Below are 14,574 nucleotides of genomic sequence, written 5' to 3'. Positions count from 1 at the left end.
GAATCAGCTAATGCATTCCAGGCGTTGATTACTCTGTTGCTGAAGTCATATTATTTTTTGCAGTCAAGTTTGGAGCGGTTGACATTTAGTTTAAAATCGATTTCGTGCTCGTGTGTTGTTGCGGTTGAAGGCGAAGTAGTCGTTAACAGGTAGGACATTTTGGTATATGATTTTATGAACTATAATTAAGTCGGAACGGAGACGACGGAGTTGCAAGTTGTCTGAACCAAGAATTGGATGGAGTAAGGTATTTTGTTGTGAGAAGAGGAATGAAGGACTCTTCTTGTGAAATATTTCTGGACTCTCTCAGTTGTGTTGAGAGAGTCCAGAAAGTATACTGCTCCAAAAAAACAAAACAAAGGGGACACTCAAATAACACATCCTAGATCTGAATGAATGAAATATTCTCATTGAATATTTCATTTCCACAACTATTCCATTTGCACAACAGCAAGTGAAATTGATTGCCAATCAGTATTGCGGACAGTTTGATTTCACAGAAGTTTGATTTACATGGAGTTATATATTCTGTTGTTTAAGTGTTCCCTTAATTTTTTTGAGCAGTGTATATTTAACTAAAGCCAACCGGTTACAGCAGTGATGGCGAACCTATGGCACGGGTGCCACAGGTGGCACGCAGAGCCATATCTGCCAGTACGCGAGCTGTTGCCCTAGCTCAGCTCCAACGTGCGTGTGTGTGCCGGTCAGCTGATTTCTGGCTCACACAGAGGCTCAGGGAGGGCATTTTTGGCTTCCAGAGAGCCTCTGGTGGGATAGGGGAGGGCATTTTTATACTCCCCTGGCTCCAGGGAAGCCTTTGGAGCCTGGGGAGGGCAAAACACGAGCCTACTGGGCCCACCAGAAGTCGGGTTACAGGAAGTTTCCAGCTCTTTCATTGTTACTGTCTCCAAGTAAGTTTTTTTTAAAGCCCTAACCAGGTGATAAAATAATGTGCTGAAACTGACCAGACTTAAGGACACTAGCCAGATGAATACCTGGTAAGCAGATTCTTTCCCCTTTTTTCCTTCCCCAAAACTAAGGTGCGTCTTATACTCCGATGTGTCTTACACTCCAAAAAATACAGTGCATATGCTCCCTGGGGAATTATGGGAGTTGACATTGACTCAACAGGCTTTAAAATTGCCAAGGTTGGAGACATCTACTTGAAAAGCATCAGAAGAGAACCTCAGTAACCAATTGTGATTTGGTTCTTAATGCTGGCAGGATATAATAAGAGTCTTCGGAGAGAGGCGGCATACAAATCTAATAAATAATAATAATAATAATAATAATAATAATAATAATAATAATAATAATAATAATCTAATTTATTTCCTCTGCTGAGTCAATGTTGGAAGATGGAAGGAGAAAGAGCAAAGCATCATTAAAGTTGCAGGCCTCCAAAAGGAATGGAGAGATGGAAGAAGAAAGTCAAAAAAAGGCAAAATGGCAGGCACTGGAGGTGACCGAAGGCTCAGCTTTTTGTAACATATACAGTGATCCCTCGATCATCGCGAGGGTTCCGTTCCAGGACCCCTCGCGATGATCGATTTGTCGCGAAGTAGCGGTGCGGAAGTAAAAACACCATCTGCGCATGCGCAGATGGTGTTTTTATTTCCACAGCAGCAGCGAGGAGCCGAAGATTGGGTTTCCCCGCCTCCTCGCTGCTGCTGCTTGTCCGCGCGCGTGCCGCCCGCCCCCTGCGCTGTTGCTGGGGCCGCTTCTCAGCTGAGAAGCGGCCCTGGGGTTTCCTCCGCGCGCGCGCGTGCTGCCCGCCCCCCGCGCTGTTGCTGGGGCTGCTTCTCAGCTGAGAAGCGGCCCTGGGGTTTCCCCCCCCGCGCGCGCGTGCTGCCCACCCCCCGCGCTGTTGCTGGGGCCGCTTCTCAGCTGAGAAGCGGCCCTGGGGTTTCCTCCGCGCGCGCGCGTGCTGCCCGCCCCCCGCGCTGTTGCTGGGGCCGCTTCTCAGCTGAGAAGCGGCCCTGGGGTTTCCTCCGCGCGCGCGCGTGCTGCCCACCCCCCGCGCTGTTGCTGGGGCCGCTTCTCAGCTGAGAAGCGGCCCTGGGGTTTCCCCGCGCGTGTGCCGCCCACCCGCCCACGCCGTTGCTCGCGCCTTACCGGGGCAAGAGGGGGAAGACCCAGGGAAGCCTCTGCCCGGCGGGGAAACTCCACCATCTACGCATGCGTGGAAGGGCACGCATGCGCAGATGGTGGAGTTTACTTCCGGGTTGAAAACTCGCGATATAGCGTTTAGCGAACATCGAGATCGCGAAACTCGAGGGATCACTGTAATGCACTTTAAAATGAAATGAGGCTTCAATCACATAGCCACAGTGGCAATCTTAGTTTTTTCAACCAGTGCCTAGATACCTCCGAATAACTGCTTTCCTAGATCTTTTCTGATCTCTTACTATATAAAGGAGACCAAAATAGCAAAATGAATAACTCATCCAACAACAGAAAAGTACAGTACATACCTTTCACATGAACAAAAACTTTGCGATTGATGAAAGAAAATTTTACTCCTCCCTCGATTCTCAAGCCGTATTGTCCTTCATCTTCTACTTGAGCATCCATGATGATAAGTGAGCAATTTCCTTGATTTGGATCCCCTAATAAATGGAAGCGATCTTTGGCTAAAGGTTCAACTGTCTGATATTGGTTGTTGGTAGCTACAGGCCAGCAGTTTCGTTCAGATGGTGGAGAACAGATGGAAAAATATCGCCGAAGATTAATCCAATAAGCAAATATATCGTGAGAACCACTCCATGGCAAATGTTTCTCGTTATAAGTGAACTGGCATGGAATACGAACAGCAAGGCCAAGCTGTACAAAGACAGGAGATTCCACGGTGATACTATAGCCCCCCGCTTTTTGACTTCTGATTCCTGATCCAAGAAAAAAGCAAAACAAAATTAGTTTGGATGCAGACAAAACCTACATGAAAACACTTGCAGGACCAGCTCATAAAATGGCAAACATCACACAAGTTGTCAACTCACCTAAAGGGTGAGGCCATTGAGGACCTGTATACTGCACGAGTCAAAAAGAGGGCAGTGAAAATAATAATAATAATACAGTGATCCCCCGAGTTTCGCACTCTCGATCATTGCTAATCGCTATATCGCTATTTTTCCACCCGGAAGTAAAAACACCATCTGCGCATGCGCGCCCCTTTTATCTATGGCCACGCATGCGTAGATGGTGGAGTTTGCGTTCCCCGGGCAGATCAGCTGCTGGGCGGCTTCCCTGGGTCTTCTCCCTCTTGCTGGCGGGAGGGCGAGCGGCGGGCATCAGCGAGGAGCCGGGGTTTCCCCTTTGCGTGGGCGGCCAGTAAGACCCCAGCGCCGCTTCCCAGCTGAGTCCCGAAGCCAAACGCGGAAGTTCGCCTTTGCCGTCTGGCTTCAGGACTCAGCTGCTGCAAGCGAGGAGCCGGGCGGGCGGGCAAACGGACAAGCGGCAAGCGATCTTGGGGTTTCCCCGTTGCCTGAGCAACGGGGAAACCCCATCTTCGGCTCCTCGCTGCTGCCGCGCTGCGGAGCAGATCAGCTGTTGGGCGGCCGAAGGGGTCTTCCCCGCCGCCCACACGCAAACTCCACCATCTGCGCATGTGCGGCCATGGAAAACAGGACGCGCATGCGCAGATGGTGTTTTTACTTCTGTGCCGCTACATCGCGAGTTTACGATTATCGCAAGGGGTCTTGGAACGGAACCCTCGCGATAATCGGGGGATCACTGTACTTAACTGAATTCAACTGAATTATTTTTGCAGTAAGGTTGGATGAGTTAAGGCAAGGGCATCAAACTCGATTCATTGAGGGCCATGTCGGGGTTGTGTTTGAGCTTGGGGGCTGGGGTGGGGGAAGCCAGGATGGGGGAGATAAGTTTAATCTAGTAAAAAGAGATTTCCAATGTCTTAGCATGGAGCTGGGCAGAATAACTGATTCAGAGACTTTCTGAACATCAGGTGTTATCGGTTTGTGGTCAGGAGAATCAAACAACTTGTATCGCAGAGTTTAAAGTGTGGGTAAGGCAGTGGTGTAAAGCTGAAGGTTTTGGCTAGATTAGTCATGATGTTAGTAGGTGGTCTAATAGGGAGTTGTTTAAGAGGGATGGTTTGCATCCATCATACAGAGGTATCCAGGTGCTTTGTGAGGAGTTCGGAACTTTTTTGGACAGGCATTTAAACTAGGTAAAGGGGGACAGAGAGGTAACTGATGTGGATGCTTTCTGTCCCCTACCAATGAGGATATCCCTAAGGTTTCTTGCAGGACCAGCTCATTAAATGGAGAGCAACACAAGTTGTCAACTCACCCAAAAGATGAGGCCCTGGAGGACCTGAATACTGCTCGGGTCAAAAAGAGGGCTATGAAAATATTTACGGACCCCTCGCATCCTGGACACAAACTGTTTCAACTCCTACCCTCAAAACATCACTACAGAGGACTGCACACCAAGACAACTAGACACAAGAACAGTTTTTTCCCGAAATGCCATCACTCTGCTAAACAAATAATTCCCTCAACACTGTCAAACTATTTACTAAGTTGGCACTACTATTACTGCTAGTTTTTTCTCATCATTATTCATGCCCAGGTGCGTGGCTCCGGTAGAAAATTCTGGGGTGCGTGGCGGCTACGTGCCCCCGACGCACCCCCGCATGAGATTTAACTTCTGCGCATGCGCGCCAAGCAAAATCTCGCGCGAGGACATGCACGAGAGCATCATTTTGGCAATTGTCATGGATTTTTTTGTTTCTTTGCAAAATGTCGCTCTCGCGTGCGTCCTCACATGAGAAATGGCTTGCTGTGCATGCACAGAAGCCAAATCTCGCACCAATGGGCGCATGTGTGACCAATGGGTGTACGCACACTTGCAATGACCTCCGAGGTTGGAAGTAAGTCGAGCGGCCCATCACTGTGTTGAATCTTATCCCTTCCAATGTCAACTGGACAATATTATTTAATTCTTATTTTTTTATCATTATCATTATCATTATCATTATCATTATCATTATCATTATCATTATCATTATCATTATCATCATCATCATCACCATCACCATTACCATTATCATTTATTAGATTTGTATGCCGCCCCTCTCTGTAGACTCGGGGCAGCTCAAGCAATAATAAAAACAATATACAATAACAAATCGAATATTTAAAAATATCTAAAACCCCATTATTTAAAAAGGCATAAACACAAACATACCAGGCATAAACTATATAGGCCCGGGGGAGATGTCTCAATTCCCCCATGCCTGACGGCAGAGGTGGGTTTTAAGGAGTTTACGAAAGGCAAGGAGGGTGGGGGCGATCCTAATCTCCGGAGGAGCTGGTTCCAGAGGGTCGGGGCTACCACAGAGAAGACTCTACCCCTGGGTCCCACCAGATGACATTATTTAGTCGACGGGACCCGGAGAAGGCCAATTCTGTGGGTCCTAACTGGTCACTGGGATTCGTGTCGCAGAAGGCGGTCCCGGAGATATTATCATTATCATTATTATTTAGATTTGTATGCCGCCCTTCTCCGAAGACTCGGACTTTTACTACATAGCTCCTACCTGTGCAGAAAATGGCCAAGATTGCTGCCAAAGAAAGAAACAGTTTCTTTTTCTTACAAGGAAGAAAACTTATGCAAGCAGTCCTCTCATTTTCCGGCATCTTGTTCTGTCTGGATATTTATTTGGAAGGATGAGCTCTGTAGCAGGAAGAGAAGCAGTACATTTTGGATGTTCAGTAATAGTAAATAGATAGGGAAATTGTACCTCTTTGAGGTGAGGAGAGGCCAGGCACCTTAACCCTAACCCCAAACCTTGACGTGAGTGACGTCAACTTGGCCAGTCACATGACCTTTAAGCCACCCCGGTCACATGATCATCAAGCCACTCCCACAAAATAAACCACGCCCACAGTGGGGTAGTAAAAATATTTGCAGTCCTTCACTGCCTTCGAGCCTTGAGTTTGACACCCCTGAGTGAAGAAGTGACTCTCTGTTTGATTCCCATCTGAGCAATCCCAATAGTTGCAATTATTAAGAACATAAGAGCATAAGAAGAGCCACGCTGAATCAGGCCAAAGCCCATCGAGTCCAGCATTCTGTGTCACACAGTGGCCCACCAATTGTCCATGGGGATCTTGAGCAGAAAGAGAAGGCAAAACCCTCCCTTTCCCTTGACACCCAACAAATGGTACTCAAGGGAACCCTGCCTGCCTCAACCAACATACAGGCAGCACTTGGACATCCGTTTCAATAACCACTGATACACTTGGCATCCATGAATCTGTCTAATCCTGCCTTGAAGCTATCAAGGCTGACAGCTGTCACGACCTCTTCTGGAAGGGAATTCCATAAACCAATGACCCTCTGGGTGAAGAAATATTTCCTTTAATTTGTCCTCACTTTCTTACCTATGAGCTTTAGGGAGTCCCATCTTGCCCGTATTTCTCCACCACCTGTGGATGCTGTCAAAGTCCCTAGTGAAGACAATGTCCTCAAAAGGGGCTAAGTGCAACCCAGCCGTGTGGGGTCACTCACGAATGCGAATCCTAGAAAGAAAACCTGGACATATTCTCTCTCTGGGTGAAGTGACCTGGTGTAGAGCCATGTACCCCTTTTTATTTGGGAACATAAGGAAATGGGGATAATTACACCTACATGTCAAGTGATATATTCAATAACATAACTTCAAACGTATCTTTTGAGTTCTTCCTTTTCCCATAGATATCAAAAAACAATTTCATAGAAACTCTTCCTCAAAGCAGATGTTTCACACACCTAATTTCTCTGAAGCCTTCTGCCTTATCTCAACTAATCTTCCTTAATCACCCTTTGGTCCTGTGTATGCTTCAGGCAATGTAAATCTCCCCCTTTGATCCTGTCCCGAGTGGTGAAAACTTTGTTTATTGTGAGATGTTTATTGAACCCTTTTGTTTCCCTGTTTTAATTACCAGGAATGCAGATTAGGCAAGTTTAGTGCCCTCCTGTCCTGAATAAGCAGAGCATTTTTATGCTAGAGGTCCAGATATATATAATTATAATACAATCCTATTCTAACATATTTTATGCTATACTTTAACATTGTCCTAGTATTGTGTGATAGAGAAAATATTTTTGCTCTATCCACCTTTTCTATCCCATGCATGATTTTATACCCTTCGATCAAGTCACCCCTTAAACCCCGTCTTTCAAGGCTGAAGAGACCAAGGCGTTGCAACCTGGTTTTGTAAGGGAGATGCTCCATTCCCTTGATCATTCTTGCAATTAAGAATTAAAACCTTGATCGTGATTACTTGCCATAATTACAATGTTTTTGTCTTTTGACAACATCCAGACCTGTTCTGCATGATATTTTGGCATGCTTCTAGTCTAGAGAAGAGGTGATATGTATTTTTTCTCTCTTTTTTTCCACTTAAGAAAGATCTTATTGCAATTTAGTCGACTAGGAAAGGGGAAAGTATTTTTTGGGAACTGAAATTACTATTAAGTGTATTATAAATTTCAGAGGAAAAGTAAAATAGACAGTGCAACTTCAGTTTGGTTTCCCACTTCCTCTTAGCAAGGTTCTGAGACTCTGCAAAACAATGGTCCCAAAGGGGAAGCCTAGAGTTGGCTCGATTCAGTTGGTTTGCTTTATCAAAACAAACTCTCAAGTTACTTCCTGAATTAGTTATATAATGCTGCATTGAAAATATCTCAGGCTGGTTTTTTTCAACAATCCCTTCCAATTCTGTGTAGAAAAAAACATATACAGTAATACCTCGTCTTACGAACCTAATTGGTTCCAGGGGGAGGTTCGTAAGATGAAAAGTTCGTAAGACGAAACATTGTTTCCCATAGGAAACAATGTAAAATCAATTAATCCGTGCAACAAAGAAAAAAAACGCAAAAAACTGCCGCCACCCGGCTGTCACCTTTTGAAACAGCCGGGGGGCTTTCCAGCATCCTCCTGAACCTGAACGCCAAACCCGAACTTCCGGGTTTGGCATTCAGGAGGCCGCTGGGAAGCCCTCTGGCTGTTTTAAAAGGTGACAGCCGGGCGGCGGGGCTTCCCAGCGGCCTCCCGAACCCGCACTTTTGCCGAACTTCCGGGTTCGGCATTCAGGAGGCCGCCGAGAAGCCCCGCCGCCCGGCTGTCGTCTTTTGAAACAGCCGGGGGGCTTCTCGGCAGCCTCCCGAATGCCGAACCTGGAAGTTCGGGTTTGGCGTTCGAGTTCAGGAGGACGCTGAGAAGCCCCCCGGCTGTTTCAAAAAGCGACAGCCGGGCGGCGGGGCTTCTCGGTGGCGGCGGGTTCATAAGAAGGAAAAAGTTCGTAAGAAGAGGCAAAAAAATTCTGAACCCGGGGTGCGTATCTCGGGTTGTTCGTAAGACGAGAGGTTCGTATCATGAGGTACCACTGTACTTTTCCATGTCTTTGATGTTCTGTGTACGTCAAAGGAGTACGTTTAGGTGAACTTCCACTAAGTAAGGTGCACCATCGTCCACTGACATTGAGATGACATTTGGGGTGGCTGAAAAGTATAAGAGTATCCTGTTTGTGATTGTACAGTCTTTTTCCCAGGGAATGTGTGATGGTACACTTAGAACTGGAGAGTAGCTGATTTTCTTAGTGGCTGATTTTCCTGTGTTGTAAGTTAGAAGAACATACTTGTTCCAACAAGTTCTTAACTTGTAGTAAGTTAGAAGAGCATACTTATTCCTTCATGAAGAATAGATTAAGAACCTGGGAAACTGCTCATCTGTCTGGAACCCATACCACATCTCAGACATCAACACCCTTGAAAATGTCCAAAGATATTTCACCAGAAGAGCCCTTCACTTCTCCACTCGAAACAGAATATCCTACGAAAATTGACTAACAATCCTGGGCCTAGAAAGCCTAGAACTATGGCACCTAAAACATGATTTGAGTATTGCCCACAAGATCATATGCTGCAATGTCCTACCGGTCAATGACTACTTCAGCTTCAACCGCAACAACACAAGAGCACGCAACAGATTCAAACTTAATACGAACCGCTCCAAACTTGACTGTAAAAAATATGATTTCAACAATCGAGTTGTCGAAGTGTGGGACTCATTACCGGACTCAATTGTGTCAACTCCCAACCCCCAACATTTCTCCCTTAGACTCTCCACAATTGACTTCTCCAGGTTCCTAAGAGGCCAGTAAGGGGCGTACATAAGTGCACTGGTGTGCCTTCCGTCCCCTGTCCAATTGTCTTTCCTTTCTCTGACTTATCATATATATTTTCTTCCTTTAAGATGTCCTCTCCTCTAAGTTCATTTTTACCCTTATATATATTACCACATGTCTATTTTTCTTCCTATGTATTTGTGCATTGGACAAAGGAATAAATAAATAAAATAAAATAAACTATAAGAAAGGAAAACAATCAAATTGTTGTGACTTCCATAAATTTATACTATCCTCTTCCAATAGCCTCTTGGTAAAGAACCTCTGAAAGAATCTTCCTCTAAAGGCCAGGCAGCCTTCAAGGACTTCAGGTTGGATGTCTCTTGACCTTCTCGCTAAATCTAAGACAGAGATGTAGGATCATAAGTTTCATGATGACCTACTATGCAAAGTTGTTGCATAGAATTCTATGAACATAGATTTATGAATAAGTTTTAAAGGGTTTTAAAAATATTAGATTCACTTACGATTTCTGTAATAATTGACTATATGTGAGAGTAGATAGGGGAAAAAAGGATTGAAGAAATGCAAAATATTTGGAATTTGGTTATACAGTGGTACCTCTACTTAAGAACACCTCTACTTAAGAACACCTCTACTTAAGAATACCTCTACCTAAGAACTTTTCTAGATAAGAACCGGGTGTTCAAGATTTTTTTGCCTCTTCTTAAGAACTATTTTCTACTTAAGAAACCCAAGCCCGGAAAAATTTCCCAGGAAATTTAAGAGCGGCACAAAGGCCCTGCCAGTTTCCTGCCATTCTCCCTTTAATCCCAGCCATCTCAGGCTTTTCTGGGCTGCCAGAGGAGCCTTTCGGTGGCGCTTAAGGAGGCTTTGGTAGTCCAGAGCAAACAAAGCATTTTCCTTTCTCTGGGCGCTTGGAGAGGGAATAAACCTCTGCCAGTGCCCAGAGAAAAGAAACTCTCCCTTCGCTCTGGTCATTGACTGTCCTCCTCCTCTTCTTCCTCCTTCTCCTCCAGGGGTGGGCTGCTGCCCAGACCGGGGGGGGGGGATGCAGTAGGGTCACGAAAATGGAGCTCCACTCCAGAGCACTCAATCTGCATTGAAAGATGCTGAAACAAAATACATAAGCATGGTAGTGCAAATTTTGGTAGCCCGTCACTGTTCTCCTCCCACCCAAATTCTGAGGTTCTATGTCTTTCCTAATGGGTTTGCACGCAATTATTTGCTTTTACATTGATTCCTATGGGAAAAATTGCTTCTACTTACAAATAGGGGAAAGACTCTGTTTACCAGGTATTGACCTGGCTAGTATCCTTAGTCTGGTCAGCTTCAGCACATTAATTTATCTCCTGGTTAGGGCTTTAAAAACCTTTACTCTGAGAGAGTAACAATGAAAGAGCTTGCAAGCCAGTAAGAGCTGGGAACATCATTAGTACCTGGAAAGAAACATTTGGAGCAAGTAGAGCAATGGAAAAAACCCTGCAAAGACTTAGGGCTTGAAAACATTCTTTGCAGAGAGTAACAATGAAAGAGCTTGCAAGCCGGTAAGAGCTGGGAACATCGTTAGCACCTGGTTAGGGCTGGAAAGAAACATTTGGAACAGGTAAAGAATGAAAAAAAAAACCCTATAAAGGATTTGGAAAACATTCTTTGCAGAGAGTAACAATGAAAGAGCTTGCAAGCCTGTAAGAGCTGGGAACATCATTAGCACCTGGTTAGGGCTGGAAAGAAACTTACTCGGAGCAACTTACAGCAATGAAAAAAAAAACTGCAAAGACTTAGGACTTGGAAAACATTCTTTGCAGAGAGAAACAATGAAAGAGCCTGCAAGGTAAGAGCTGGGAAGATTGTTAGCACCTAGTTGGGGCTGAAAAAAAGCTACATTCAGAGTATAAGACACACCCAAATTACCAGCCTCTTTTAGGGAGGAATAAGGTACGTCTTATACTCCAAAAAATACGGTAATATTACAATCTTTACTGAGCAGTAATCAAATTGCTTTCCTCAACAAGGTATATGGAGAAGGGGAAGGCTTTTAGCATTGTTTGCTAGCCTCGACTTATTTTGAGCCTGTTTCCTGGCATTATCCATGAAAGTCCAGTTTATTCCTCTGCATTCAGCTCTGGTGACCTCTCCCGTTGTAATGCATATCCTTTTACTATTATTACTTTTTAGCTCATCACTTTTACTATTATTACTTTCATCAGCCTCTTTCAGGCAGGAAAAGGGTGCGTCTTATACTCCGAAAAATACGGTAAATAAAATAATAAATAAAGGCATCAGGCCAGAAACTGGGAGACCATCACTTCTAGACCTGCCTTAACCACAAAGGCAAGTAACTTTCTCGCCAGCCTTGGAGAAAGGAAAGGACAAAACTACTTCTGAAAAATCTTGTCAAGGAAACTCCAGGAACTAGTGCAAGTGATCACCAAGAGACAACAAGGACTCAAAAGCTTCCACATGTTTGCGCACATGAACACACACACACAAACACTTGGGGAAAAGGAATCCTCAATCTGAGTATTGCATTGGCAGTTCTGTGTTAGCAAAAACTTCAGAAGAGAAGGATTGAGGGGTAGTGATTTCTGACAGTCTCAAAATGGGTGAGCAGTGTGGTCGGGTAGTAGAAAAAGCAAGTAGGATGCTTGGCTGCATAGCTAGAGGTATAACAAGCAGGAAGAGGGAGATTGTGATCCCCTTATATAGAGCGCTGGTGAGACCACATTTGGAGTACTGTGTTCAGTTCTGGAGACCTCACCTACAAAAAGATATTGACAAAATTGAACGGGTCCAAAGACGGGCTACAAGAATGGTGGAAGGTCTTAAGCATAAAACGTATCAGAAAAGACTTAATGAACTCAATCTGTATAGTCTGGAGGACAGAAGGAAAAGGGGGGACATGATCGAAACATTTAAATATGTTAAAGGGTTAAATAAGGTTCAGGAGGGAAGTGTTTTTAATAGGAAAGTGAACACAAGAACAAGGGGACACAATCTGAAGTTAGTTGGGGGGAAAGATCAAAAGCAATGTGAGAAAATATTATTTGACTGAAAGAGTAGTAGATCCTTAGAACAAACTTCCAGCAGACGTGGTTGGTAAATCCACAGTAACTGAATTTAAACATGCCTGGGATAAACATAGGTCCATTGCAAGATAAAATACAGGAAATAGTATAAGGGCAGACTAGATGGACCATGAGGTCTTTTTCTGCCGTCAGTCTTCTATGTTTCTATGTTTCTATCTTGTCAAGGAAACTCCAGGAACTAGTGCAAGCAATCACCAAGATACAACAGTGACTCAAAATCTTCCACATGTTTGCGCACATAAACACACACACACAAACACTTTTTTTTTTTTTAAATCTGACACCAGTGTCAGGATTTACATTCTGGATTCATTTGAGTCAGGCGTTAGAGGATCAGCATTGGAATGAAAATAAGTAATGAAAATTACTTAAACTCACCGTCAGACTATACCTTGGTTTCTCGTTCCAGATTTCGTCCCTTTTCCGGTGAGATCTTTTTTTCCTCCCTTATGATGGCTAAATAATTTACTTTCTCTTCGCCCCCACGACCAGTGCTTGCTGATTCTGCTGTGAGACAAAGACGGTAGAGCTGAGCTGCACGGAGACGTTTTCTGAAATTAAAAGATAGTGGTAGGCAGAAAAAAGCAGAAGTGAGTGAAAATTGCGTATGCGAGAGGGAGGGATATGAATATTTTCCTCAATTACAACATGCATTTAGACGTCTTTTTATTTTTATTTTATTTATTTATAGCCTGCCTTTATTACTTTTCTAAATAACTCAGGGTGGTACAAGCCACTATATTCCTTCCTCTTCCCATTGTCTGCACAAGAACAACTCTACGAGAGTTGGCCAGAGAGAGAGAGAGAGTGACTGGCCCAAGGTCAGACAGAAAAGAGAAATGAAACAATGCTAAAATTAAACAGCTTAGCATGTTGTATGAACCAAACATGAGATTCTTGGATGGAAATAATAATAATAATAATAAACTGAATGGTGGCAACACTATCAAGGCTATAAATACTGTACTTGGGCCATTCCTATCATTAGATACACAGCTGGCATAGTGAACTGGACTCAAGCAGAGCTGGACAACTTGGACAGGAAAACCAGAAAATTAATGATGATCCATCATGCACTACAGCCCCGCAGTGACGTTGACAGGCAGTATTTACCAAGGAAAATAGGTGGCAGAGGACTTTTGCAAGTGAAACAGACAGTGGAAGAAGAGAAGCATGCATTAGCTGACTATGTGAAGGAGAGCAAAGAGTCAGCGTTGATGGAGGTCAATAATAGGAAGCTTCTCAAGGTGAAGCAAACTAAGGACCAGTACAGAAAAACTGTAACTCAATGTCGTATGGACAGTTGGTGGAACAAAGCATTGCATGGGCAGTTCTTGGAGAAGATTGAAGGCAAAGTGGATAAAGAAAAGACCTGGTCATGGCTTACAAGTGGAACACTCAAAAAGGAGACAGAAGGACTAATACTGGCGGCACAAGAACAGGACATTAGAACAAATGCTGTCAAAGCCAGAATTGAAAAATCAACAGACGATCCAAAGTGCAGAGTCTGTAAAGAAACAGATGAAACAATCGATCACATATTCAACTGCTGCAAAAAGATCACACAGACTGACTACAAGCATAGACATGATGCTGTGGCACAGATGATCCACTGGAACTTGTAGCAGAACTACCATTTACCAATGGCAAAGAACTGGTGGGATCATAAACCTGAAAAAGTAGTCGAAAATGAGCAAGCAAAACTACTGTGGGACTTCCGACTTCAGACTGACCGAATTCTGAAGCATAACACACCAGACATCCTGATTGTGGAGAAAAAGAAAGTATGGATCATTGACATCGCAATCCCAGGGGACAGCAGAATTGAGGAGAAGCGGCTAGAGAAATTAGTGAAATATGAAGATCTAAAAATCGAGCTGCAATGACTTTGGCATAAGCCAGTGAAAGTGGTCCTTGGCACGCTGGGCACAGTGCCAAAGGAACTCAGCGGAGATTTGAAAACCATCGGAATTGACAAAATCTCCATCTGTCAATTGCAAAAGGCCGCTTTACTGGGATCGGCAAACATAATCCGCCGCTACATCACGCAGTCCTAGGTGCTTGGGAAGCGCCCGACTGGTGATGAAATACGAAATCCAGCATAGTGATCTCGTTTGCTGTGTTGTATTGATATAATAGTAATAGTAATAGTAATAGTAAAAATAATAAGCGTGGAAATCATTACCGGACTCCATAGTGTCATCCCCAAACCCCCAACACTTTACTCTTAGATTATCTACGGTTGATCTCTCCAGATTCCTAAGAGGTCAGTAAGAGGCGAGTACAAGTGCACTAGAGTGCCTTCCGTCCCCTGTCCTATTGCTCTC

At 44.4% G+C, this 14,574-nt stretch overlaps 1 protein-coding gene across 1 annotated transcript in view; it reads right to left on the bottom strand.

Annotated features, from left to right (window-relative positions):
• The window catches only part of LOC139174334 (sialic acid-binding Ig-like lectin 10), a 63,289-nt gene extending 50,573 nt beyond the window's left edge, over positions 1-12,716 (bottom strand). Inside the window, exons 1-3 of the mRNA XM_070764630.1 lie at positions 12,626-12,716; positions 5,564-5,700; positions 2,475-2,885 (exon numbers count right to left, since the gene is read on the bottom strand). Coding sequence (XP_070620731.1) covers positions 2,475-2,885; positions 5,564-5,663 — 511 coding nt within the window. The 5' untranslated portion in view covers positions 5,664-5,700; positions 12,626-12,716. The remainder of the gene's footprint in view (positions 1-2,474; positions 2,886-5,563; positions 5,701-12,625) is intronic.
• Between the last annotated feature and the right edge of the window lie 1,858 nt (positions 12,717-14,574).

Source organism: Erythrolamprus reginae, chromosome 11 (genome assembly GCF_031021105.1).
Source record: "Erythrolamprus reginae isolate rEryReg1 chromosome 11, rEryReg1.hap1, whole genome shotgun sequence".
NCBI classification, from domain to species: Eukaryota; Metazoa; Chordata; class Lepidosauria; order Squamata; family Dipsadidae; genus Erythrolamprus; species Erythrolamprus reginae.
The sequence above is the reverse complement of the archived record's forward strand: the minus strand, read 5'-3'. Positions and strand labels throughout refer to the sequence as shown.